This window comes from Dermacentor andersoni, chromosome 5 (assembly GCF_023375885.2).
Source record: "Dermacentor andersoni chromosome 5, qqDerAnde1_hic_scaffold, whole genome shotgun sequence".
Taxonomy (NCBI): Eukaryota; Metazoa; Arthropoda; class Arachnida; order Ixodida; family Ixodidae; genus Dermacentor; species Dermacentor andersoni.
Genome location: NC_092818.1, coordinates 56,611,578 through 56,635,741, shown reverse-complemented (window position 1 = coordinate 56,635,741; position 24,164 = coordinate 56,611,578). Strand labels below are relative to the sequence as shown.

The 24,164-nt window shown below is 45.6% G+C and overlaps 1 protein-coding gene across 2 annotated transcripts in view; it reads left to right on the top strand.

Annotated features, from left to right (window-relative positions):
• Positions 1-24,164, top strand: part of LOC129384663 (uncharacterized) — an 82,128-nt gene that overhangs the window by 42,672 nt on the left and 15,292 nt on the right. For both annotated transcript variants that reach the window (XR_008612341.1, XM_055070264.1), the window contains 3 exons: positions 809-891; positions 5,242-5,310; positions 20,556-20,694. Coding sequence is in view for 1 of the 2 variants with exons in the window: in XM_055070264.1 (XP_054926239.1) it covers positions 809-891; positions 5,242-5,310; positions 20,556-20,694 (291 nt within the window). In the remaining variant the exon portion in view is untranslated. The remainder of the gene's footprint in view (positions 1-808; positions 892-5,241; positions 5,311-20,555; positions 20,695-24,164) is intronic.

Genomic DNA, 24,164 nt, shown 5'->3' with positions numbered 1-24,164 from the left:
CATTTACTTGTATTTCCTTAATACTGCTGAGGGCTGCTTTTAAAGCAGAGGTTCTCGGTATAATTTGCGCAAACTATGTTGCGACATATTGACATTCTTAGGCTAGTATAGCTTTTGCTCAACGATATTTTCTTGTGTTTCAATGCAGGCTCGCAGAATAAGAACTCGTCAGATACACTTACGACTGCATACGTGTGGGAACGCAAAGGCCTTGTAGTCGCTCAGGTTAAATGTTTTTTTTCCGCGTGTTTCTTGTCAGCACGACCTCTCGACTGCGTTCTGACTGTGCCTCCGCAAGGCCGAACCAAACGCGCACACTTCCCCGCGACGAGCTCTAAACTCGAAAGACCGTTCAGCGGCGTTCAATTGGAAAAATATTGCTTTATATTTTATCCACTCACAGCTGTTACGTGGAGTGTGCGATAACACACGGGTATGCACACCTTTAGCCTGCCAGCAACGTGGAGACGCCATGGCGTTGGCGATGCGTTTTCGTCTCGCACCCCAGGGATCCGGGCTCACTTCCCACCCAAAAGAGAAATTCAACAATTTTCCTTTTCAATGCCATTCATTTACGTGATCTGCAGTAAACTCAATGAGAAATTTTACGTTAGTCCGCGAATATTTTTGACGTGTGTTTACTCTTGGCGCCGTCGGCCATTTTTGGTACCATCTTTCGGTCACGCAACCTATGCCAACGCATTTTCTCGTAATGGAGCATTTAATGCTTTCGCATTAATAACTGAATGTGTAAGGTCATTTTGTTGTGAGCCTGCCTAATCTGCCTTTGGTTTTGTTTTTATTTCAGGTCAAAGGAAACGTTAAAAGGATATTTGAATCAACGAAAGGGGAAAGGTAGTTCACCACCTATACTGGAACTGTGGTCCAATTGTAAGCTGCGCATATATAACTTCTTTGTGATTTTCTAATATTAGTTGGGCAGTTCATGCGTGCGTTACTGTTAGGTGTATTACAAAGCGGGACGGTTAGGTAAATTAGGCATCCATCGACATCATTGCTCGCTTGATGGCACTTTATTTTTACCTCTGCTTTTTGGTTAGTTTTGCACCTGCTGCCGTAGTTAGTTTGCAAGCACTCGTTCATGAAACTTCCCTCATGCATCGTCGGAGTATAAGTCTCGGGTACTCACTCAGCGGTAATGAAATTTGAATGACATTATTGTTAGCGATTACGCAAGGATCCATGTTTTAAGAACGTACGGCTACAAGAAATACGAGAGAGCAAAAACAAAGGCAACAGCCCGAACGGTCACTACCGGATGCATGACTGTGACATTTTTGTTGTCTCTTATTTTGCTCGTGTGCTTTTCGTTTCTTAGAGAACATTCTGGTCTGTTACCAATTCCGAAAACTAAATATATTCATGATGCGCTCCCGTGCACTCTTGCTCCGTTGTGTTACACGTTATTAGGTATGCAGCACCATGGGACGAAACAGAAATCATTGAAACGTTGACTTAACCTTAAAGACAACATGCTTGGCCGATGCTTGGCAGCGGAGAGACGAGAACTAGGAGTCGGATTCCTGATTAATAAGAATATAGCTGGTAACATACAGGAATTCTATAGCATTAACGAGAGGGTGGCATGTCTTGTTCTGAAACTTAATAAGAGGTACAAAATGAAGGTTGTACAGGTCTACGCTCCTACATCCAGTCATGATGACCAGGAAGTCGAAAGCTTCTATGAAGACGTGGAATCGGCGATGGGTAGAGTGAAAACAAAATACACTATACTGATGGGCGATTTCAATGCCAAGGTAGGCAAGAAGCAGGCTGGAGACAAGGCAGTGGGGGAATACGGCATAGGCACTAGGAATAGCAGGGGAGAGTTATTAGTAGAGTTTGCGGAACAGAATAATATGCGGATAATGAATACCTTCTTCCGCAAGCGGGATAGCCGAAAGTGGACGTGGAGGAGCCCGAACGGCGAGACTAGAAATGAAATAGACTTCATACTCTGCGCTAACCCTGGCATCATACAAGATGTGGACGTGCTCGGTAAGGTGCGCTGCAGTGACCACAGGATGGTAAGAACTCGAATGAGCCTAGACTTGAGGAGGGAACGGAAGAAACTGGTACATAAGAAGCCGATCAATGAGTTAGCGGTAAGAGGGAAAATAGAGGAATTCCAGATCAAGCTACAGAACAGGTATTCGGCTTTAACTCAGGAAGAGGACCTTAGTGTTGAAGCAATGAACGACAATCTTGTGGGCATCATTAAGGAGTGTGCAATAGAAGTCGGCGGTAACTCTGTTAGGATACCAGTAAGCTATCGCAGGAGACGAAATATCTGATCAAGAAATGCCAATGTATGAAAGCCTCTAACCCTACAGCTAGAATAGAACTGGCAGAACTTTCGAAGTTAATCAACAAGCGTAAGACAGCTGACATAAGGAAGTATAATATGGATAGAATTGAACAAGCTCTCAGGAACGGAGGAAGCCTAAAAGCAGAGAAGAAGAAACTAGGAATTGGCAAGAATCAGATGTATGCGTTAAGAGACAAAGCCGGCAATATCATTACTAATATGGATGAGATAGTTCGAGTGGCTGAGGAGTTTTATAGAGATTTATACAGTACGAGTGGAACCCACGATGATAATGGAAGAGAGAATAGTCTAGAGGAATTCGAAATCCCACAAGTAACGCCGGAAGAAGTAAGGAAAGCCTTGGTAGCTATGCAAAGGGGGAAGGCAGCTGGGGAGGATCAGGTAACAGCAGATTTGTTGAAGGATGGTGGGCAGATTGTTCTAGAAAAACTGGCCACCCTGTATACACAATGCCTAATGACCTCGAGCGTACCGGAATCTTGGAAGAACGCTAACATAATTCTAATCCATAAGAAAGACGACGCCAAAGACTTGAAAAATTATAGACCGATCAGCTTACTGTCCGTTGCCTACAAAGTATTTACTAAGGTAATTGCAAATAGAATCAGGAACACCTTAGACTTCCGTCAAACAAAGGACCACGCAGGATTCCGTAAAGGCTACTCAACAATAGATCATCTTCACACTATCAATCACGTGATAGAGAAATGTGCGGAATATAACCAACCATTATATATAGCTTTCATTGATTATGAGAAAGCGTTTGATTCAGTCGAAACCTCAGCAGTCATGGAGGCATTGCGGAATCAGGGTGTAGACGAGCCGTACGTAAAAATACTGAAAGATATCTATAGCGGCTCCACAGCCACTGTAGTCCTCCATAAAGAAAGCAACAAAATCCCTATAAAGAAAGGCGTCAGGCAGGGAGATACGATCTCTCCAATGCTATTCACAGCATGTTTACAGGAGGTATTCAGAGACCTGGATTGGGAAGAATTGGGGATAAGAGTAAATGGAGAATACCTTAGTAACTTGCGCTTCGCTGATGATATTGCCTTGCTTAGTAACTCAGGGGACCAACTGCAATGCATGCTCACTGACCTGGAGAGGCAGAGCAGAAGGGTGGGACTAAAAATTAATCTGCAGAAAACTAAAGTAATGTTTAACAGTCTCGGAAAGGAACAGCAGCTTACGATAGGTAGCGAGGCACTGGAAGTGGCAAGGGAATACATCTACTTAGGACAGGTAGTGACTGCTGATCCGGATCATGAGAGTGAAATAATCAGAAGAATAAGAATGGGCTGGGGTGCGTTTGGCAGGCATTCTGAGATCATGAACAGCAGGTTGCCACTATCCCTCAAGAGGAAAGTGTATAACAGCTGTGTCTTACCAGTACTCACGTACGGGGCAGAAACGTGGAGGCTTACGAAAAGGGCTCTACTTAAATTGAGGACGACGCAACGAGCTATGGAAAGAAGAATGATAGGTGTAACATTAAGGGATAAGAAAATAGCAGATTGGGTGAGGGAACAAACGCGCGTTAATGACATCTTAGTTGAAATCAAGAAAAAGAAATGGGCATGGGCAGGACATGTAATGAGGACGGAAGATAACTGATGGTCATTAAGGGTTACGGACTGGATTCCGAGGGAAGGGAAGCGTAGCAGGGGGCGACAGAAAGTTAGGTGGGCAGATGAGATTAGGAAGTTTGGAGGGTCAACATGGCCACAATTAGTACATGACCGGGGCAGTTGGAGAAGTATGGGAGAGGCCTTTGCCCTGCAGTGGGCGTAGCCAGGCTGATGATGATGATGATGATGATGCTTGGCCTCATTGGGGTCTTTTAAAACAAAACTTTGGTGGGCATATTGATTTAGTGAGCGAATATACTTAGTTGTAGTTGCATCTAAACGTATTTTCTAAATTCAATGCTTCTGACACAAAAATGTTCCTGCTTCATGGACAGGAACTGTACTGATGGTGATTAGTCGTAGTACATACACATTTCATTGGCGCACAAAACTTTGACTTCATAACGTCAGTGAACGTCAACGAACGTCGGTGCACGCAAGCACGACAAAGGTTGAGAATAAACAATGCCCTAATTACAGAATCGCATGTGCTGCCTGGCGATGCTGTGCTCTGTCATTTAATATCGTTATTTGCAGATACATGGCATTTGAACTCGAAATTTAAAGTTGAAACCTTGATCTCGCTGATGAATGGGGTAATCTAGGTGGAGTTCTGAACACAATAACAATATAATTAAAACCATTTGTGCCTGCCTCCTAATTCGGCGCGTATACAACCACCCACAAGCTGATAATAATTTTGTTAAGGAATATCTTTATCAGCCTTCTGAAACTCGCGCTAATAAGTAGAAAAGTATATCCGGCCAACATTACTACTCTTGTAGAAGGGCAACTTTCACAACGCTCAGAGAGCTTCGGTAAAGTATTTGTACACTGTAAAATATTATGCATAAATTTAAAAATTAAACCTGTTTTCATTTCTCTCTGACATTATAATAAAGCAGGGTATGTGGTATTTCAATGCATTCGTCATTTACACCATTTCTTTAAACATTACCGCAAAAAATCTGCTTCGCGAAGCAAGTACTAAGCATGATGAAAATTAAATGAGCTGCATACACAGCAGTTCCCGCTACGTCCAGCACTTTTCCATTTTTGACGATGAATCCATGAAGACAGCACGCGGCTGATAAAAAAGCACAACGACGCCTTCTTGGCAATAGCAATTTTAGTAAAACAGCATACTAAGAAAAACAGTATGTTTCTGGATTAATTACCTAAAATTAAAAATGGTACTATGCTTTCAAATGCGCACTGCTTTCTAACAGGTTATTCTGCAAAATGTTCTATTCCTCTTAGATGGAGAAGACGATGTCTACAAGATGATTTATTGGAATCACGGAGACCGCTGTGCAGTAATGAAACGGGGTAAGAAAGCGAATACGAATTAACGAATGAAACTATATTTATTCCATGATTCAAGAAGAGGAAAGGGCATGGCAGGCGAAATGCTACAGCGTTGTAACATGAGTGTGTCTGTGGCCCCGCACCAAAATTTGGCACCACAGCTTGCTATCGAACATGAAATTTTCAAGTTTTAATACAAAAGAAAACGATTTAGGCACGCAGTAACATATTGTGACAGATGATAGATCAAATTCAAAAGTTACCAAATAACATTTGCAAAGTGCTCTTTGAACTCCGTGGGAGGGCAAGCACATTGCCTTTATCTGAGAAGTTTCTTCAAAAGAACGGGTCTAGGAAAATATAAATTTCGCTTACTATAATTGCCGCGGTTACTAGGAACTGCCTATTCTTCTGGACTGCTCTTTAAAACAAGCTATTCATTATGCTCAAGTCTAGCAATATATTTGAAGTAACTCGACACTTCAGGTGGTGAAAACCTGGGGTAATATAGTAATGCTCATTACAGCACGGTAAAACCAGATAATCTTATTGTAGATAAATATACAATGTGTGTGTGCTGTACAGCTAATTCCTAGTTACATGCCTGACTACTTTTTCTTGTAGCATGTGTAGTTTAGTGAGGTTCATTTTTCATGGACTGCCTCAAACTAGATTGCAGTAGTTAAGTAGGAGTGACAGAGCACATAATAAATTGTGTTTAGAACACAGGGGAAAATAACATGGCCATCTGAAGAGCAAATCAACCGACCTAGAAAGCTGGGTAACAACGTCATTTGATAACAACGTGATCTGGTCCTCGGAAACACGAACTGTCACTTTTCAAGCTTCATTTTTTCGTCGAACTGCTAAAGACTAGAACGACCTACCCTTCAATGTCGCTGCCATCACATGTAATTCAGAATTTCTTGAAACTGTTCAAACTTGTATTTCATCGTAACACCTGTCCTTTCTTGTGTATACATGTTGACAACCCGTTATATAATACCCCGAATGATAAGGTGATAATATGAAAGGAAATTTATGTGACCGTGTATTTTTATGCAAGAGCGAAATATTGCATGCAAGAGCTGTCAACTAAATCAGCATTATTATGGCATAACTTCTGTTCCTTATTCTTTTACTAATGTTATACGGCTTAAAAGATTATGCTTTTTATTTTTTGTATTTATAGTTGGCCCACTTTCTATCATTGATGCGGTGCTCTATGAATTATGTTACTTTGACTTAGCACATAGGCAGAAGTACCTGTTTAAAAATAAAGTAACTAGTGTCATTGGAACATCGTATAAATTTTGGTTCGCTCTTAATGCTGTAAACAATAAATAAACACTAAATGCAAAGACAAGAAGGCCCTAGGTGGATACCCTCAGGAACATGACATTTATTATGTCTCTGGGTCGATTTGTCAACGTCAATGAAAACAACTTGATTCCGTTGTAATAGATAAGAACACAACAGCTCGAGACAGAGACAACGGACGCGAATTTTTCCAAGATTTCGTTAATATTTTGTTAATTAAATTAATATTTAGTTATTAGAAAGTGAAACACTACTTAAATCAATAAATGTCATTAAGTCTAGCCAGAGTGACGTATTCAGGGTTCAGTTACTGCGGTCGGAGCCCCTATACCAGAGCCCTAATTGCCATCGCCGCGTCGTGAGCCCGCTGGATAAGCTCCAGCAAGGCCCGAGGTTCGCCGTGGCACAAGACGGCCTCCCATTGCAGGTAGGTTTGGTTGGGAGTGTTTGGAGGAAGTGGTCGGTGGGGCACCGCAGCCTCCGCATCTATTGGAGTAGGAGGTAGGAGGCATGGGAGTGTCAGTTTCTTCATTTCAATAATATGCACTACAATTTATTTTTACAAAACTAATGCACATTCCGTCGTTCTGCCCTTTTCGTACCACGACTTGGAATAAATAACAACGAGTGCTTATAATAAGTTTGCTGCTCTTTTCAGTAATATTCTTTCGAATGCTTTCAAGAATACAGTTGATATGATTGGTCGATCATTAGTAAGACAATTTTTTTACCACGACCCTTGAGCATAACAGGTTCGCTGGCTATTCTCATTCTCTGCGAAAAAATGGTAGACCAGATTGCCTCATTAACAATATGCACCAAGTAAGGAGTAATGATGTTCGCTACATACCTGCCAGGCTTTATTTGTAATTCTTCACAGTCAGTACTTGAAGCTGATTTGAGATTCATTTGTACCGCGGAAACTTCCTCAGTGTTAGTATAGTCGAAAACATAGTGTCAAGGTACAACGTGGACAGAAGACTGGCAGACGTTCTTCAAGAACAGCACGACGACCTGTTCAAAAACAACCGGAAGAGATGCACGTCTTCTTCGTCCTCACCCAATCTCAGCCACCCACTAGACGCAGTCCGTTAATGCCCCCCTCGTCGTTGTCTTCTGTATAAAATGCACGCGTGATTTGTCCCTCCCTAAAAGAGCATCGCCCCGATGCGAAACCAGAAATGTCACTCGCGGAAGTAAGAGTCTCTCGCATAGTTATTCGCTCAGATACGGCTTCATGCGGAACGCGTGCCCAAGTTCAGGACGGTGCGTGCGGCGCAGCGTACAATTGGGACTATCGGCGACGACCTCGTACGTGACATCACTGAGTCGGAGCAATACTCGATATAGTCCGAAGTATCGTCTTAACAGCTTCTCGGAGAGGCCTCGTTTCTGTAAGGGTGTCCAAACCCACACTCCGTCGCTGACATCATAGATTATCATTCGACGGTTAAGATCATAGCGCCCTGCGTCATAGTCTTGCTGCTGGCAGATACACAAGCGTGCGAGCTGCCGAGCCTCTTCTGCGCGTTGCGTAAACACATCGCCGTCCTTATCCGTGTCGTCAAAGTCGTGTGGAAGCATTGCATCCAAGATTGTTCATACATCCCGTCCGTGAACAAGGGTGAACGGACTCTTGTTTCGCCGTGTTATATGCAAAGGTGATATAAGGTAGGATGTCGTCCCAATTTTTCTGTTGAACATCCACGTACATGGAGAGCATGTCTTCAATAGTTTTGTTTAGGCGTTCGGTTAATCCGTTAGTTTGTGGACGGTAGGTGGTTGACTTCCGATGATCCGTTCCACTTAGCAGCAAGACGTGATCTAAAAGTGCAGCTGTTAATGCGGTTCTTCGGTCTGTTATTACGACGGTTCATGCGCCGTGTCGCAACACAACATGCTCAATGAAAAAGCGCGCCACCTCGGCTGCTGTGCTTCTCTGGATTGCCTTTGTTTCTGCGTAACGTGTGAGATAGTCGGTTGCGACAATAACAAAGCGATTCCCTGCAGTAGAAGTAGGAAATGCGACCAATATATCCATTCCAATTTGGTCAAATGGTCTTCGAGGAACCTGGACGGGTTGTAGGAGACCAGCTGGTTTCGACGGAGGTAATTCGCGCCTCTGGCAGTCGAGGCAAGTGCGAACGTGATGTTTCACGGTGGTGGTAAGTCTCGGCCAGTAGTACCTCTGCTGCACTCTGGGCAACCTTCTCGTGTAGCCCAAGTGACCAGAAGTCACCTCGTTGTGACAGGCTTCAAGTACTTCCGTACGAAGAGCTGCAGGGATGACGAGCAGATAGAGGGGCCCGGTTGAAGAAAAGTTTCGTTTGTAAGGTACTTTCGCCCGCAAACAAAACGACAACAGTCCAACAGTCAGTTTTTGATGAGTTCAAGCAACTCAGGGTCATCCCGTTGTTGTTGCGCGATGGTGGATGTGTCCAGAACACAAACAAATGCCGAGTCTTCTTCGGGTGGAGCAGACGACTTTATCGGCGATCGACACAGGCAGTCAGCATCCGTATGTCGTTTCACCGACTTGTACTTCACAGTCATGTCAAACTCTTGCAGCCGTAGGCTCCGACGTGCCAGTCATCCCGAGGAATATTTAATGCTTGTCAACCAACACAGTGAATGGTGGTCGCTGATAACTGTGAAGTGGTGGCCATACAAATATGGGCGAAATTTCATAACCGTCCATACTACGGCGAGGCATTCTTTCTCATTCGTGGAGTATTTAGCCTCTGTGCATGAGGGTGTTCTACTTGCATAGGCAAGTACTCTTTCGGTGCCCTCCTACTGCTGCACAAGAACAGCTCCCAAGCCAACATTGCTTGCATCAGTATGGAGCAATGTAGGTGCGGTTTCATCAAAGTGAGCAAACACTGGAGGTGTGTGGAGACATTTCCGCAAGTCGCTGAATAAACCTTGCTCTTCCTCGCCCCATACAAAAACAACGTCGTCTCTCGTTGGGCGAGTTAATGGGGACGCAATAGGAGCAAAGTCTGCAATAAACCACCGGTAATAGGCAAAGAGCCCGGGGAAGCGCCTGACAGCCTCTTTATCAGAGGGTACGGGAAACTGTGCGACGGCGGCAATTTTTTCGGGATCCGGGCGGACACCTGCGTGGCAGATGGCGTGACCACGAAACTGTAGTTCCGCAAAGCCCAAGTGGTACTTCTCATGTTTCAGGGTAAGGCCGGCGGACCACATGGACTGGAAAACCGCTTCAAGCAGGTCGAGAGGTTCTCAAATAATGCGGAGAACACGATGACGTCGGTGAGGTACACTAAGCAGGTTTTCCATTTCAGGCCTGAAAGCACAGCCAGGGGAGGGGGGTTGGGCTTATAGGGCTTAAGCCCCCCCCCCCAAAAAAAAAATTTTTTCGTTCTGTCAATGCACCGCCGACCAAAGCAACCCCCGGCGCCGGAAACCCAGAATGTCTTTTTCATACTCGAAAAGACATTTCACCGCGAAAATTCCAAACTCGGGCTTGATTTTATGGAAACGCCATGCTTTCTTGGAAACGCTATGGATTTCGCCATGCACCGGGGGTCACATAACGCAAGCAGCCCCATCCGAGCACAAAGTTTCACTGGCGCTTTGATGACAAACGGGCTGACCGCGGCATCTCGCGGAGGCCGCAGAATATATGGAGCGCACGGATATCAATTCCGAAACTTCATGGGTATATATCTCATAAACTTTTGATGTTGAAGGTGCATTGATATTTACAAAGTAGTGCTTTAGATTTTCAATTCCGGAAGTTTGCGGGTCTAAGGCTGTTATAAACATATGACGCCAAAGGTGCATTGATTTTTCTAAAGTTTTGCATTGGAACATACAACGGGACAAGCGAAATCAACACACTAGTAGATATGTTGATAAAGTACGCAGCGAGGTCCGATGAGAGGAAGCGTTGTGGTGGTTTATTTCTGCCGTGATGTGACAAAAAATATCAATTTTTCTTTCGCCTACGCCAAAGCATCCATGTTAAGACACTAAAGCCAGACAAGGTAACTACGTTCTTATTTATTTTTACTTCTTTGACTTTTATTCGCGAGGGCACATTGAGCGTGTTCAGTTTTTTGGGTCTTGCTACCCTACCCGCGGGCTGCCAGTGCCAGCCAAAGCACATACGTTTTTCTCCTGTTGCCCTGACCCCCGCGCGGCGCACATCGGTGCGTGTTCGGTTTGCTCTGGCCGAGTGGATTTTCGCCTGGCAGAGTTTTAGACGCTTTCTGGCTAGCAGACGAGAAAAAGAAACAATGGTAGCTCGCCGCCATCACTGTTGGGACTCAACGAATTGCACCGCGTTCGCTTGAGGGCAAACTCTCCGGAAAGTCTTGACTCGCCGGTGTAGGATACCGAGCAGTATGCGTATGGTTCTCTGTGGACCAAGCGTCTCACGTTCTTTTTTTTCGATATTCCTTTGATAGCCACATTACGTGCGCAAAGTAGGCATTCAAATGTGGCCATCATATTTTCCTTTGGTGTTCTTTTTAAATTTCGGTGCCCGCACCCCACAAAAGAAAAAAAAAGACATTGTTACGGCGCAGTGAATTCTTGCATGGAGAAAGTTAGATTTTGCTACTTCTTCCTTTGCGGCAAGTAATGGGCCACAGGACGCTTCAGTTGCCGGATACTCTTATTATATTTCTGCGATAGCAATTATATGGACAGTCCCAGCACATTCCTGTCGTCACCGTTGCCCTCATGTTTCGTCCAAGTCCAAGGGCGATAACATCGTTACTGAGCGCCGCATGCTGCATGTGCGAGTGAAAGCGTACGGCAGGAGGGGGGGGGGGGGGGGGGCTAAAGTGGGTGAGCCGACGATGGTGACTCAGTCTTGTGTGCGCAAAGGAGCATAGCGGAGAGCAAGCTAGTCATCCTCCGTCGCACGCCATACATCGGGGGGAGTGGGTGGAATGGGGGCTGTATATAGGATTCTGTGGATCTGTGATTGTGCAACATGTTTATTTGCTTCGTCTGACGCATTGTACACCATGACTTTTTCTTAGATACGTGCATTTATTGGAGACTTATACGTATATTTAAACATCGTGTTGGGAGATTTTGTGTATACGTGCGGTGAACTTTGCTTCCAGTGAAACTTTTTTGCCCTTTATCAAGCTCTATCTTCACGTTTGTACATCCCATTGTATCGTCGCATGTCTAATATACGAGGGCGAGTCAAATGAAAGTGAGCCTACCTACCCCGCGCAATAATGGTTCGGTTCATTATCTGCGAGGCATGTGCGGAGAAGAGAGGGATGTCTCATTTACAAAAGTGTCACCCAGGTGTGATTATAAATGTTCTGTAATGCTCTCATACATTCGGTTGAACAAGGATGCGTGACATATTGGAAACTCCAAAGGTTGAACAGCGGGGTGCCGTGAACTTTTTGACTGCTCAAGGTATTTCGGAAAAATAAATAAGTCGCCATACGGGCGGCTGTGTACGTTGAACATCGCATTTCATTGGCCACTGTGAAGCGTTGGAGAAAACGGTTCAAAGGAGGACGTGAAAGTTGCAAAGACTATAAAACACGGGAATGAAGCCATCGTAAAATCACCCTTACCAAAATTGCAAAATTTGATGACGTGATGAGACCAGAACCGAGGATAAGCATCGATGAACTGGCAGAGTGTCTCAACTGCAGTCACGATTCGGTTCACGCCATAATTCATGAACATCTCTGTCATCGGATTTTTTTGCGCAACGGATGCCCAAGATTTTGTTCCACCGCCAGAAGACGGAGAAGACCTCTTGTCTGCAATTGTGATCGGGCACGAACCATGGTGCCACTACTACGATCCTGAAACACGACGGCAAAGCTTACAGTGGAAACGTTCGAATTCACCACACCCAAAGAAAGCAAAGGCCATCATTTCCGCCGCAAAAGTGTTGTTGACTTTTTTTTCGATCGTCAGAGACCATTACGGATAGAATTCGCTAAGTCTTGAAAGACTATCAATTGTTTCCGATACTGTGAAACGCCGGAACAGCTGCGTCTTGCAATCAAGAAGAAATTATGTTGAAAATTTTCGAATGCGGTCATCTTGCTCCACGACAAGAGCCCATCCCCAAATCTCTTATGTATTTAATACAAAACTGGCAACGTTCAAGTGGCAAATGCTGCAACATCCGCCACACAGCCCAGACCTGTCGCCTTGCGACATCCACATTTTGGGGCAAACGAAAAGAAAACATCTCAAGGAAACCACATTCGTGTCGGACGATGACGTGAAAGAGTCAGTTGGAGACTTTTTGAAGCAGCAACCCAAGGAATTTTATGAGACCGGAATCACGCGTCTCCTTAGTCAATGGGTCAAATTTTAAATGCTCATAGACACTACTTTTAAATAATATACCCCGTTGCTCATATATTCGCATTGGCTCACTTTTATTTGACTCGCCCTCGTATATGTTGCAGAAATCCTGCTCTTTATACGTGCTCTCTGTTGCGACTATAATTTCGGTGCAATTACTCACGATGCACGACCGGTGACAGCTGCTCTTGCGTAATACATTGCAACAAATCCCAGCGTCATTGATACTTTCCACTGGCCATTCCATACGTATATGAATGTAAACACGGTTCTTGAATGACAAAGTTTCAATAACATATTTGTCCTCAACTTGTTCATTTCATGGCCTTGACATTTTTCATATCAGCGGCATGCACTGCTTTGCTGGTGTCTAACTGATCTGGTTCTAAAGTTCGGGTGATATTTTCTTTACTTATTAAATAGACGAAAAAATGGAAGCATTGATATCAGTTATTTTGGACAACAATTTTGGCACATACGGGTATATGCTTTTATGAAGAGTGAGATATTTTACTTGTTTTTATGGTAGGTAGCGTTCAAGAATTCGTTTGCAGCATCTTTGGCAATGGCACTGCAATTATTATTCATGTATTTGATCACTCGACAAATTGTTTAAGAGGAATCTTTAGCTCTGGCTCCACTCCGACATGGCTTATTCAAATACTTGTAAAACGCAGAAACGCTTTTCTGAGATAACCTCTGAATGGCTTTTAATGAAATTTGCTGCATTTGAGAGATGAAGTTAAATTGTAGTGTCTGTTGGAAGCGGAATTTCGACTTAGGGCCTCAATTTCGTTTCAAATATTTCAAAAAACTTCAAGGTTCGAAAAATTAGGAGTACGACGTGTACAAACTAACAGCTCTGCATCAAGAATATTTATCGCGGTTCTGTGAACGGCATCTATTATAACAGTCGAAGCGGAGAAATTTGGTACGTCAATTTGCATCTTACGTGAATTAGTTACGTTGTGTACAAGGGTTCCGCAAAAGCCGTGTTTCCATAATAGTAAACTTTATGGATTCATGCATAACATATAAATTTTGTCCGCTGTAGATGTGCTATAACATTAAATTCACAGAATTGTGATACCATTTGTCATTGTGGAGTTACAGCGTTTTAAACTTAGTTTTGTTTTCTGAAAATTTGCGATTTTGGCCAATTTGTAATGAAACATTGACAACCTAAATGAAAAATTCTAATCCAGCAGTCACTAGAACTCCACCCCCCCCCCCCCCCCAAGTTTTTCTTTTAAGTGCAACAAACTTCGTCAAATTTGGTGCAGTGGTTGCCGACAAAAACGAATTCCCCTTCTACATGTATTTATATAGGAGCACCCAAGCTAAAACTTCCTCTTAAGGAGGATGCCGAGCTGCAACGTAGCCCCCCCCCCCCCCTCTCCGCAAACGAAATTTCTGGCTACGCCACTGGTTGCAGCGGCAGAGCACAAGCCGAAAGGCAAGACCTTAAATTCGTATAGGCCGTCTGGTGTCACAAAAGCAGTTTTTTCACGTCTCTCGGGCCTGCCTCGATTTGCCAATATTCGCTTTTTAAATCCATTGAAGCGAAGTAACGTGCGTGTCGAAGCCTGTCGAGTGAATCATCTATACGGGGAAGCGGGTACACGTCTTTCTTTGTCGCCTGATTTAGTTTTCGGTAGTTCACACAGAAACGCCAGCTGCCGTCCTTTTTCTTGACTAGAACTACAGGAGATGCCCACGGACTCATTGATGGTTGGATCACATCGTCTTTAAGCATTTTTGTCACATGTTGTATGGCTTCACGTTCTCTGGGAACAACACGATAAGGATTTTTGTGAATTGTCTTGCCGTATCCTCTGTAATTATTCGGTGCTTTGTTAGAGGTGTTCGACCGACGCTGGACTTCGACGCAAAGCAGTCGCTGAATTTGGCCATTAGTGTAAGAAGCCGCTCCCGTTCGTGCGGCGACAAAGCAGCGCTGACGTCAAGTACAGAAGCTGGTTCTTGCGTAGGCCCTTCTTCGAGTAGTGAAAAGCAGCCGCGGACATCCGCAACAAAGTCAAAATAAGCCACAGCCATGCCCTTCCGAAGGTGCCGTTGCTCTGTGCTAAAGTTTGTTAGCAACAGGTTCGCGCGCCCATCGGTGACATTTACAATTCTTCGTGCGACCGAGATACCATTAGTGAACAACAACGTGGTTATTTGGTCGGCAACGCCTTCGCAATGAAATGGTATGTCCCATGCTACCAAAACAAGGGTACATGATCGAGGTGGGATGACAACGTCGTCTTCTGTTAGCCGAAAGGAGTGGTGCTGCGGCGATAACCAATAGACTCAACCAGGACTCATATAAAACGTCACAATGCGTTCCGGGACGTTAATTACGGCGCCATATTCTTTCAGAAAATTCATTCCAATAATAAAATCTTTACAGCGCACAAGCAGAACGATGAAAGCGCCCACGAAAGAAGAATCTCGTTATTAATTCTAGAAGTACATCTTCTAGTAGGCATCAGTAATTGGCCGCCTGACGTCCTTATATGAGGTCCCGTCCATGGTGTCTTTACTTTCTTCAGGCGGAGGACGAGTTCCTGACTCATTATAGAGAAGTCGGCACCAGTGTCGACTAACGCTGTCACTGGCTGTCCGTCCACCAAAACATCAATGTCGGCGCTCACAATTTCTGCGGTGTTTGTCACCTTCAGAGAGTTCTGCAGCGGAATTGTAGGGGGCTTTTTATTGTCTTGTTGCGGGCCTGCAACCTTACCCCCAGAGGTCGCCGCCTTCAGTTTCCCCGGCGTGGGCTGGGCGACCTTCGTCCTCTGAGGTCAGCAAAAGTATGTGCAGTAGGTGAAGCCATCTGACGTGCAGGAGTTGGAGAACGCGACCGATGGCCGAAATCAGACTTATCATTGGGCACGGATTCGTCATTCCGGTGCGCTATTGCAGGTTCCCGAAAAGTAGCGTCGTCGTGGCGTAGCATGGAATTATAATTTGCTTGTCGACCATAGGACCACGGAAGATGAGGTCGAAATGATGTGTCGCGATGCCATCAATTACGAAATATGGCCGGCGCCTCCGCAGTGAAAACAAAGTGGTCGCCTATCGACGGTGCGCCATACGTCGGTTCTCCGAAATTGCGGCCGTCCCGTAGCGTCGTTGCGTGGCGTTGATCAAGGGGCGGCGAACGACGGCTGCTGGTGTGACTGCAGAGGCATAACCAGTGCGCGCCTCGAAGCACCCGCTTGCGCCTGCGACAAAGGAGCGGCTGTCGGAGGCTGGTGATACGGCGGTGTGGTTGTGACGTGTGGTGGACATCGGACAGCGGCGGCGTAAGTCATGGGACGCTGGTGATCTTGAAGATCGGCTGCCGGAAACGCCTGCCTGATTTCATCACGCACCACTTCGGCGCTTGATACTACGGGTCTATCCAATTTTGGTGTCAGAATCTTTTGCACTTCCTCTTTGACAAGCTCTCTCGCAAGGAATTCTGATACTCGGCAGTCCCTGCGGCGGCATTGATTGCAGTGGTGGTGGACAGGTGATTGTACTGCCTGCACCGTTGATGAAGGGCCCGCTCAATAGCCGTAGCCTCTTTGATAAAGTCAGCGACGGTGACTGGTGGATTCCGCACAAGCCCCACGAACAACTGCTCTTTTACGCATCGCATGAGGTAGCGAAACTTCCTAGCTTCGGTCATGTTCGGGTCGGCTCTACGAATGAGGCGGGCCATGTCCTCGGCGAACATTGTGACCGACTCATTAGGTTGTTGCTCTATCATCTGCGGGGCGCGGTCGCGTCGGTCGGCACTTGCAATAGTATTCGTGACCTCCTGCCGAAAGTCATTCCATGTCGTCAGGCTAGCTTCACGGTTCTCGTACCAAGTACGGGCACTGTCGTCAAGGGGAGAAATAGACGTGGGAAAGCTTTTGCTGCTCAGTCCACTGGTGAATATATGCGACGTGTTCATACTTGTCAAGCCACTCTTCAATGTCTTCGAAGAGTGCACCGCGATAGCGATCTGGAGCCAGTGGACGCAGAACGGTTCCCGGTTGTGGACTGGGAAACCGGCTGCTTTGGGGTGCTTGCGGTGTGCTGGTATCGGTCATTGCGAGATGTGCGCAGCTCCCGGAGAGAGGTGATTGAAGAGGGGAAAATTCCGGGGCAAAGCCTAGCAGTCGACGACTAAAGCAATGCGCAGGTGTCGGAACTGGTGACAATGCGTCCGGGCTAGATGAATGACTCCCAGAAGGACTCCGGAGCATCAGGCGAACTCAGTACCCCACACCCCCACCAGTGTCGCGGTACAACGCGGACAGTAGACAGGGAGACGTTCTTCAAGAACAGCAGGACAACCTGCTCAAATACAAACGGAACAGAGGCAAGTCTTCTTCGTCCTCACCTAATCTCAGCCACCCACTAGACGGAGTCCGTTAATGCTCACATCGTCCTTGTCTTCTGTATAGAATACACGCGTGAATATTACTCAGTTATTTTGTTCTAGTCGTAATTTGAGGCTTCTCGTGGGCCTAGTGACAGTGTAAAGCTTATGAAACATCAGTTGCATTTTTTTTCCGTCTAACCGCTCGCCAAAGACGAATTCACCATCAATTGGGAGCTCCCCTTTGCTACCGCCTATATCTTCTTAAAAAAAAGTTTTGCTGTAGATAGGGGCTTGGCGAGGGAGTGTTCCATTGGCACGCGGTTATGATTTGACATCGGCATGTACATAGTTTGACGAGGCGGCATTGTGTGATTTCAATAAGCACTTGTTAGTATGCGTTTGTCCTTTTTTCTTCTACCTCGGTGTCTCATTCCTAGTGCAGTATAAGCTTACAAAAATATATATCTTACCAACTGGCCTCCCAACACAAACTCCTTCAGCACCTATATTTTGCTTTAGAAAAGGGCTAGGTAATTGTCTGCTTTAGGACTTTAGGGCTATTATTCTTGACATTATCGCATAAAATCACAAAAAAATGTAATTTGTACTGCTCCAGCTCCTTGTTGACCTTGTTTCGATATTATTTGAAAGCTTTGAAGGCAGTCGGTTCCGGAGTTCGGAAGAAGTGTTTGATAAGCTTACTTTGACGTTTCAACAGCCTAACATGGATGGACGTAATCGACAGTTTTAGCTACTCTCGTTTTGTTGTTTTCATTTTCCATGAAAACCATTCACTGTAGATGCCCTAAGTATGTTCATAAGCAATTCATTTCGTGTGCTCCGAAGCAAAAAAAAAAAAAAAATACAGGTACTGCGGTTGGCATGAAGTACCACTTGATGAAATCCACGAAGCGCATCGTCGTTACTACATTAATCGTAACGCAACAGAATAAATAAATATCATATGAATAAGAAGCCACTTCATGATTTGAACCCTAAGCAACCGGCGTGGATGAAAAAAACGTAAATATCTTACAGTGGTTGCTGAATTCGCTTACAATTGTTCTGGCAGTGTTAACAGATGAGAGAATATGAACAATAAAATGTTCTCGTAGAACGCAACAGGAGGAAGTGACGCTTCTTGGGGTGGCGATGAATTCATGGAAACCATTTCTGCCAATGACAAACTCAAAGGTGGAACTGTAAGGACATGCCTCAACAACTTCAATGTTGAAGCGTACAGTATATCCTTCTTATAAATCTAATGAATTACATTCACTTGAGCCTTTACTACACATGCATTTTCGACTTTAAATATAGCTTCCAAACATATTTTAGTCGTCTTGCGAAGAATTCATAACTTGTAAAATTTTAGGACACTCTTTACATAATTACGGCAATATTATTACGCTTCAAAGTGCATGAACTGGAAGATGTGCTAAACACTAACTACTCAATTAATTTTCCCAACTGTATTCCTTATATTTCTGCCTCCTGAGGAGTTTCCTGATGAAAGCTTGTTCTCAGGTGCGACTTTTCTTTCTTTGCGCACCATGGCTTTCCGTCCGTCGAAGTGAATCTCGCTTGATACACTGTGTAGACGTCGTCCCTCGCACAATAAAGCTCGCACGATATATCTATTGTATGAGAGAGAAGCCGACAAGAGCAGGTTACACAGAACACCTGCTTTACTCCTGCCTCATCTTCCTCTTGCCCGGCGTGCCTCGTGCGCCTAATATTTACGCTTAGCCCCGCTGTAACTCTCTGGTGCGGTTTTCAACTTAGCGCGCAGCAATCTGGAATGGGGAGTCGACTAGGCCAGGGCATGAGGCCGTTGTTGGTGAGCCGTTGAACACTCAACAATAGCTTTTCGGGTGGGTATTAATGACGGTTACACTCTGGTCTAGGTTTTTGTAGGTGCGTTCTTGTGTGAACAGCGCGTGCAGCTGTTGACATTGACATCACTGCAACACCAATAGCCCAGGGGATGTCATTGCGCCACAGCAGGAAAAGCTTTGCGCGTTTGTCAGGTGCATCTTTCCCTGCTTGGTATTACCAGGTTTCAGAGGCGCTCGTCCACATGTCCAGCAGCCTCATGGAGGATCCAGAGGGTGCCACGATGTTCCGTATACTTTGGTCAGCTTAGGTACAAGGCGACGAGGTCTCAATAGACTTGGAAAACACTGATTTCGTGGGTTGTGTGCTTTGTCACTGCGCGCGCTCTGCAATGTCCAAGCCTTATTTCGGTGCCTCCTCTAGCCTTTGCCCACAATTATGGACTAAAGCTCCGCAATGCGCCTTATTCACAGGACCACCGCCACACGTCGCTGCTATTTGAGCTCTGTATGGGTGAGGTCTGAATACCGCATTATTGTTGCCATGAAGCCCAGACATTGGGAAAAAATGAATGGCTCGTGATGAACAGTGTGCAATACGGAGATGAGAGCATTTCGTAGCTCGAAACAGGGGTCAGATATGTTTGCGCTGAAACATCTTGGCTATGTTGCGTCCGATGTGCACACGAGGGCCGCAATGTAGCTTATATAACAACCATGCCATGAGCCTTGTTTTTCACCTTGGATTTTTTCAGCGAGTTGCATCCCCTCGTAAGGTGGCATTAGGCTAATGGCTGCGCTGAAATTTGAGTATGTCACTACGAAGGAGCGAGGCAGCGTCTCCCTTCTGTCATCTAGGGACAGGTCGGGTGCACCCTCAATGTGTGCAATCGTTGATTACTTTGGTAGCCGCTTCTCTGACTGCTTAGGATGAGAAGTGGTCTCGACCAGAGGCAGTCATGATACTCTGGTGGAGACTGGCGCTCAGCCAGAGACACGCAGTGAAAATAACCAGCCCGTAGCTGCTGCGGCGGACCAGCCTATGCACCTGTGTACCCGGGGGTTGTAGGGCACAGCTGCTGTATTTGTGCGATGCCCCTCCCGAGCCTCGTGTGTCAAAGAGTGCTGGTGAGTGTCATCGCAGACATGAGAGCAGCTGGAGAACAGCGATCCTATCATCGCTACTTTCTGACTAGGATTACTACTTATGGATTTGACGTTGTTTGGATCCCTTGGCGGCAACGTGAAGTCGGTTGTGGCAACCAGTCATCTTTCGTGGTCAGGCCTAGGCATTGATTGTGACCTCCTGTGGAGAGCCACAGCGCATGATTTACGCCAGGATTCTTTCTGTACGGCTTCTTTTTCTGAATTAAAAGTAGATACTTATACGCTCTACACATAAATTTCTTCCGCTGCAGGAAAGGATCAATGCGAAGTGTTTCAGTGGGGCAAGTACATTGACACATCACGTACCTTTTGTGACTTGGAATGCGAGAAGCGCTGCGGGTATTATAAAGACGAAATTTATTCGGAATCCTGTCAAGGGGCTTCCAAAAGGTAAAGTATATTTTTTGCTTGTTTTCTTTAAAATTGTCTCAAAAGCACATAGTGCAATTGGGAATGTTCAGGTTGGCAATCTCATGATTGTCATCTAGCAAAAGAGTAACACGAATTTATAAAGAAAGCTCAAACTCCTTTCTCCGAACGAAAGCTTCGCAGTAGAAGAAAAAAAACAGGCAGACTTGACTAACTCCAGTAGACATCTAAGTAAAGCGAAACATTCTTGGTGCCAGTGGCCTATGAACCCTGCGCAAGGCTATATGAAGTCGGGTTTTGTAGTTACAAATATGAGCTGAAATAGCAACATGTTATAGAAAGAAATGATAATTTTGCAGTAGACTACAGACGGGCTGGATATAATATGCAAACATTTTCATACATACATCACATTGTTGCAAAGAAGCAGGACAGGAAATATATTTACAATATGTACACAATTCAGAGAGACAAGTCCACAGCAGGCCAATCACTGAAGCGTCATGTACAGCCCCAAGCTCGTGCTCCATTTCCTCAATGGTGTGCACAGCAATGTAACATAGTTCCCCGCTCTGCTTGGAAGTGGCGTCTGGGTGCTTCTTAGGTAGAAGAGGACTGGTAGCGTTTTAGGCGGCTGAGATGAACGACGTCATGGGAATTTTTGATGGAGCGAGAAGTAGGTGTGAGCGGAGAGGTATCGTACGTTACGTCGATTACCTGTCGGAGGACTCGGTAAGGACCGGAGTAGCGAGACATTAGCTTTTCCTAGAGGCCGACGTGGCTGGTTGTAGACCATAGAAGGACAAGATTCTCGGAAACATTGTCGCCACCACTGTAAAGATTGTCATAAGTGCATTTATCCTTGTTGTCAGAAACAGAAACGTGGCGGTGAGCAACTTGGCACGTTCTTCGGCTCGGGCAATGACGTAGCTAGCATACTTAGACACGAACTCTTGAGGAATAGACAGCATTTTATTAAAAACTGATACGAGATCGCTGCTGTACAACAATAAACTGTACGTGAATGTGACAAAAGGGAGAGCACTATCGCAGTCACGATGGACATCAGAAACATACATGGGCAGCATGTCTGTTATTGTTTGATGAAGCCGTTCAGTAGGATCGTTTGTCTGCGGGTGGTATTCAATAGTAAGTTTATGTTTGCAAGAACAGGAGAAGAGTAAGTCGTCGACAACTACGTTGAGATAGTTACCGCGGTCGGTAAGAAGTTGACGAGGAATCCATGGTGAAGAATGATGTTGGGCAACAGGAAGTCGACTACGTTTGTTGCACAGATGGTTGGAGTGGCTGTAGTGATCGCAAACCGAGTTGTATAATTCGTTGTGAAGTCAATCCACTTATTACCGGAGTCAGATGTGGGGAAACGTCGCAGGAGGAGAACACCAACGCGATAGAAGGGGTCCGCAGGAGCGGCACTTGTTTGGAGTCGACCGGAAGGCCACATAGAGAACGTCTTCGGGCGCTGACATAACTCACAAGAAGCGACATAGCGGTGGCCAGATCGGTATCGACTACACCGAAGGAATCGTCGCCAAACACGGTCGCACGTCCGAGATTCGCCGAGGTGACAGGAACTTGGTACAACATGCAGCTAGGAAATAGCCGTGATCCGATGACGACTGGTATGACAAGCAGCATGTGAGGTATGCAAGGGTGCATGCTGTCCGAATATAAAGCGCCATGTTGGACTTAGAACGTGCGAAGGAAGGCATAGCCTAATGCAGATGTGGGCTTGTCCATGATCCACGTATATTTGGATCTCGCCGCTTTTCGGTAGCGAGGTCAGCGAACGCTGAAGGCGAAAATGCACAAGCAGAGCCATCGGTCGCAGGGACATCAGGCATGTCATCTAGATGGCGAGAGAAGACGTCCGGATCGAGGTGTAGACGGCCGTCCTTGCAGGATACGGTGTACGAATATTCCTGCAGGGCAGGGGCATAGCCGAAGGGGGGGGGGGCTTTTGGGGCTTCAGCCCCCCACCCCCGAAATTTTTTCGTGCTGTCAATGCACCGCAGACCAAAGCAACCCCCGGCACCAGAAATCATTCTTGATTTTGTCTAGAATGTCTTTTTCAAGCTCGAAAAGAATTTCATCGCGAAAATCGCAAACTCGGGCTGGGTTTCGGGGAAACGCCCGTGCGCCGGAAGTCACATAACGCAAGCAGCCCTATCCGAGCACAATGTTTCAGTGGCGTTTTGATGACAAAGCCTCTCGCGGAGGCTGCGAAATATACAGAGCGAATGGATGTTAATTCCGAAACTTCATGGGTATAAATCTCATAAACTTTTGATGTGAAAGGTGCATTGACATTACCAAAGTAGTGCTTTAGATGTTTAATTGCGGAAATTTGTGGGTTTAATGCTGTTATAAATATTTGACGTCAAAGGTGCATTGACTTTTCTAAAGTCTTGCATTGGAACATACAACGGGACGACAAGCCAAATCAACACACTATTAGACAAGTTGACAAAGCGCGCAGCGACGTCCGATGAGACAAAGCGTAGTGTTGGTTCATTTGCGGCGTCATGTGACATAAAAAATATCTATTTTTTTTTCACCTACGCTAAAGCATCCAGGTTAAGACATTAAAGCCAGCCAAGGTAACTACGCTCTTATTTATTTTTCCTACTTTGACTTTTATTTGCGAGGACACATTGAGCGTCTTCAATATTTTTTTGGTCTTGCTACCGTACCCGCGAGCTGTCAGAGCCAGCCAGAGGCATATGTTTTTCTCGTGTTGCCCTGACCACCGCGCGGCGCAATGGGGTGCTTGTTCGATTTGCTCTGGCCGAGTGGATTTTCGCCTGGCAGAGTTTTAGACGCTTTCTGGCTAGCAGACGAGAGAAAGAAACAATGGTTCCTTGCCGCCATCACTGTTGGGACTCAACGAATTGCACCGCGTTTGCTTGAGGGCAAACTCTCCGGAAAGTCTTGGCTCGCCGGTGTAGGATACCGAGGAGTACTGGTACGGTTCTCTGTTGACCAAGCGTCTCACGTTTTTTTTTCGATATTCCTTTGATAGCCACATTAGATGCGCAAAGTAGGCATTCAAATGTGGCCATCATATTTTCCTTGGGTGTTCTTTTAAATTTCGGTGCCCGCACCCCCGAAAAGGAAGAAAATACATCGTTGCGGTGCAGCGAATTCTTGCATGAGAAAAGTTAGATTTTGCTACTTCTTCCTTTGCGGCAAGTAATGGGCCACAAGACGCTTCAGTTGGCGGACACTCTTATTATATTTCTGCGATAGCAATTATATGGACAGTCCAAGCACACTCCTGCCGTCACCGTTGCCCTCATGTTTCGTGTAAAGTCCAAGGGCGATAACATCGTTACCGAGCGCCGCATGCTGCATGTGCGAGTGAAAGTGTACGGCAGGGGGAGGGGGGGGGCTGAAGTGGGTGAGCCTAGGATGGTGACTCCGTATTGTGTGCGCAAAGGAGAAAAGCGGAGAGCAAGCTAGTCATCTTC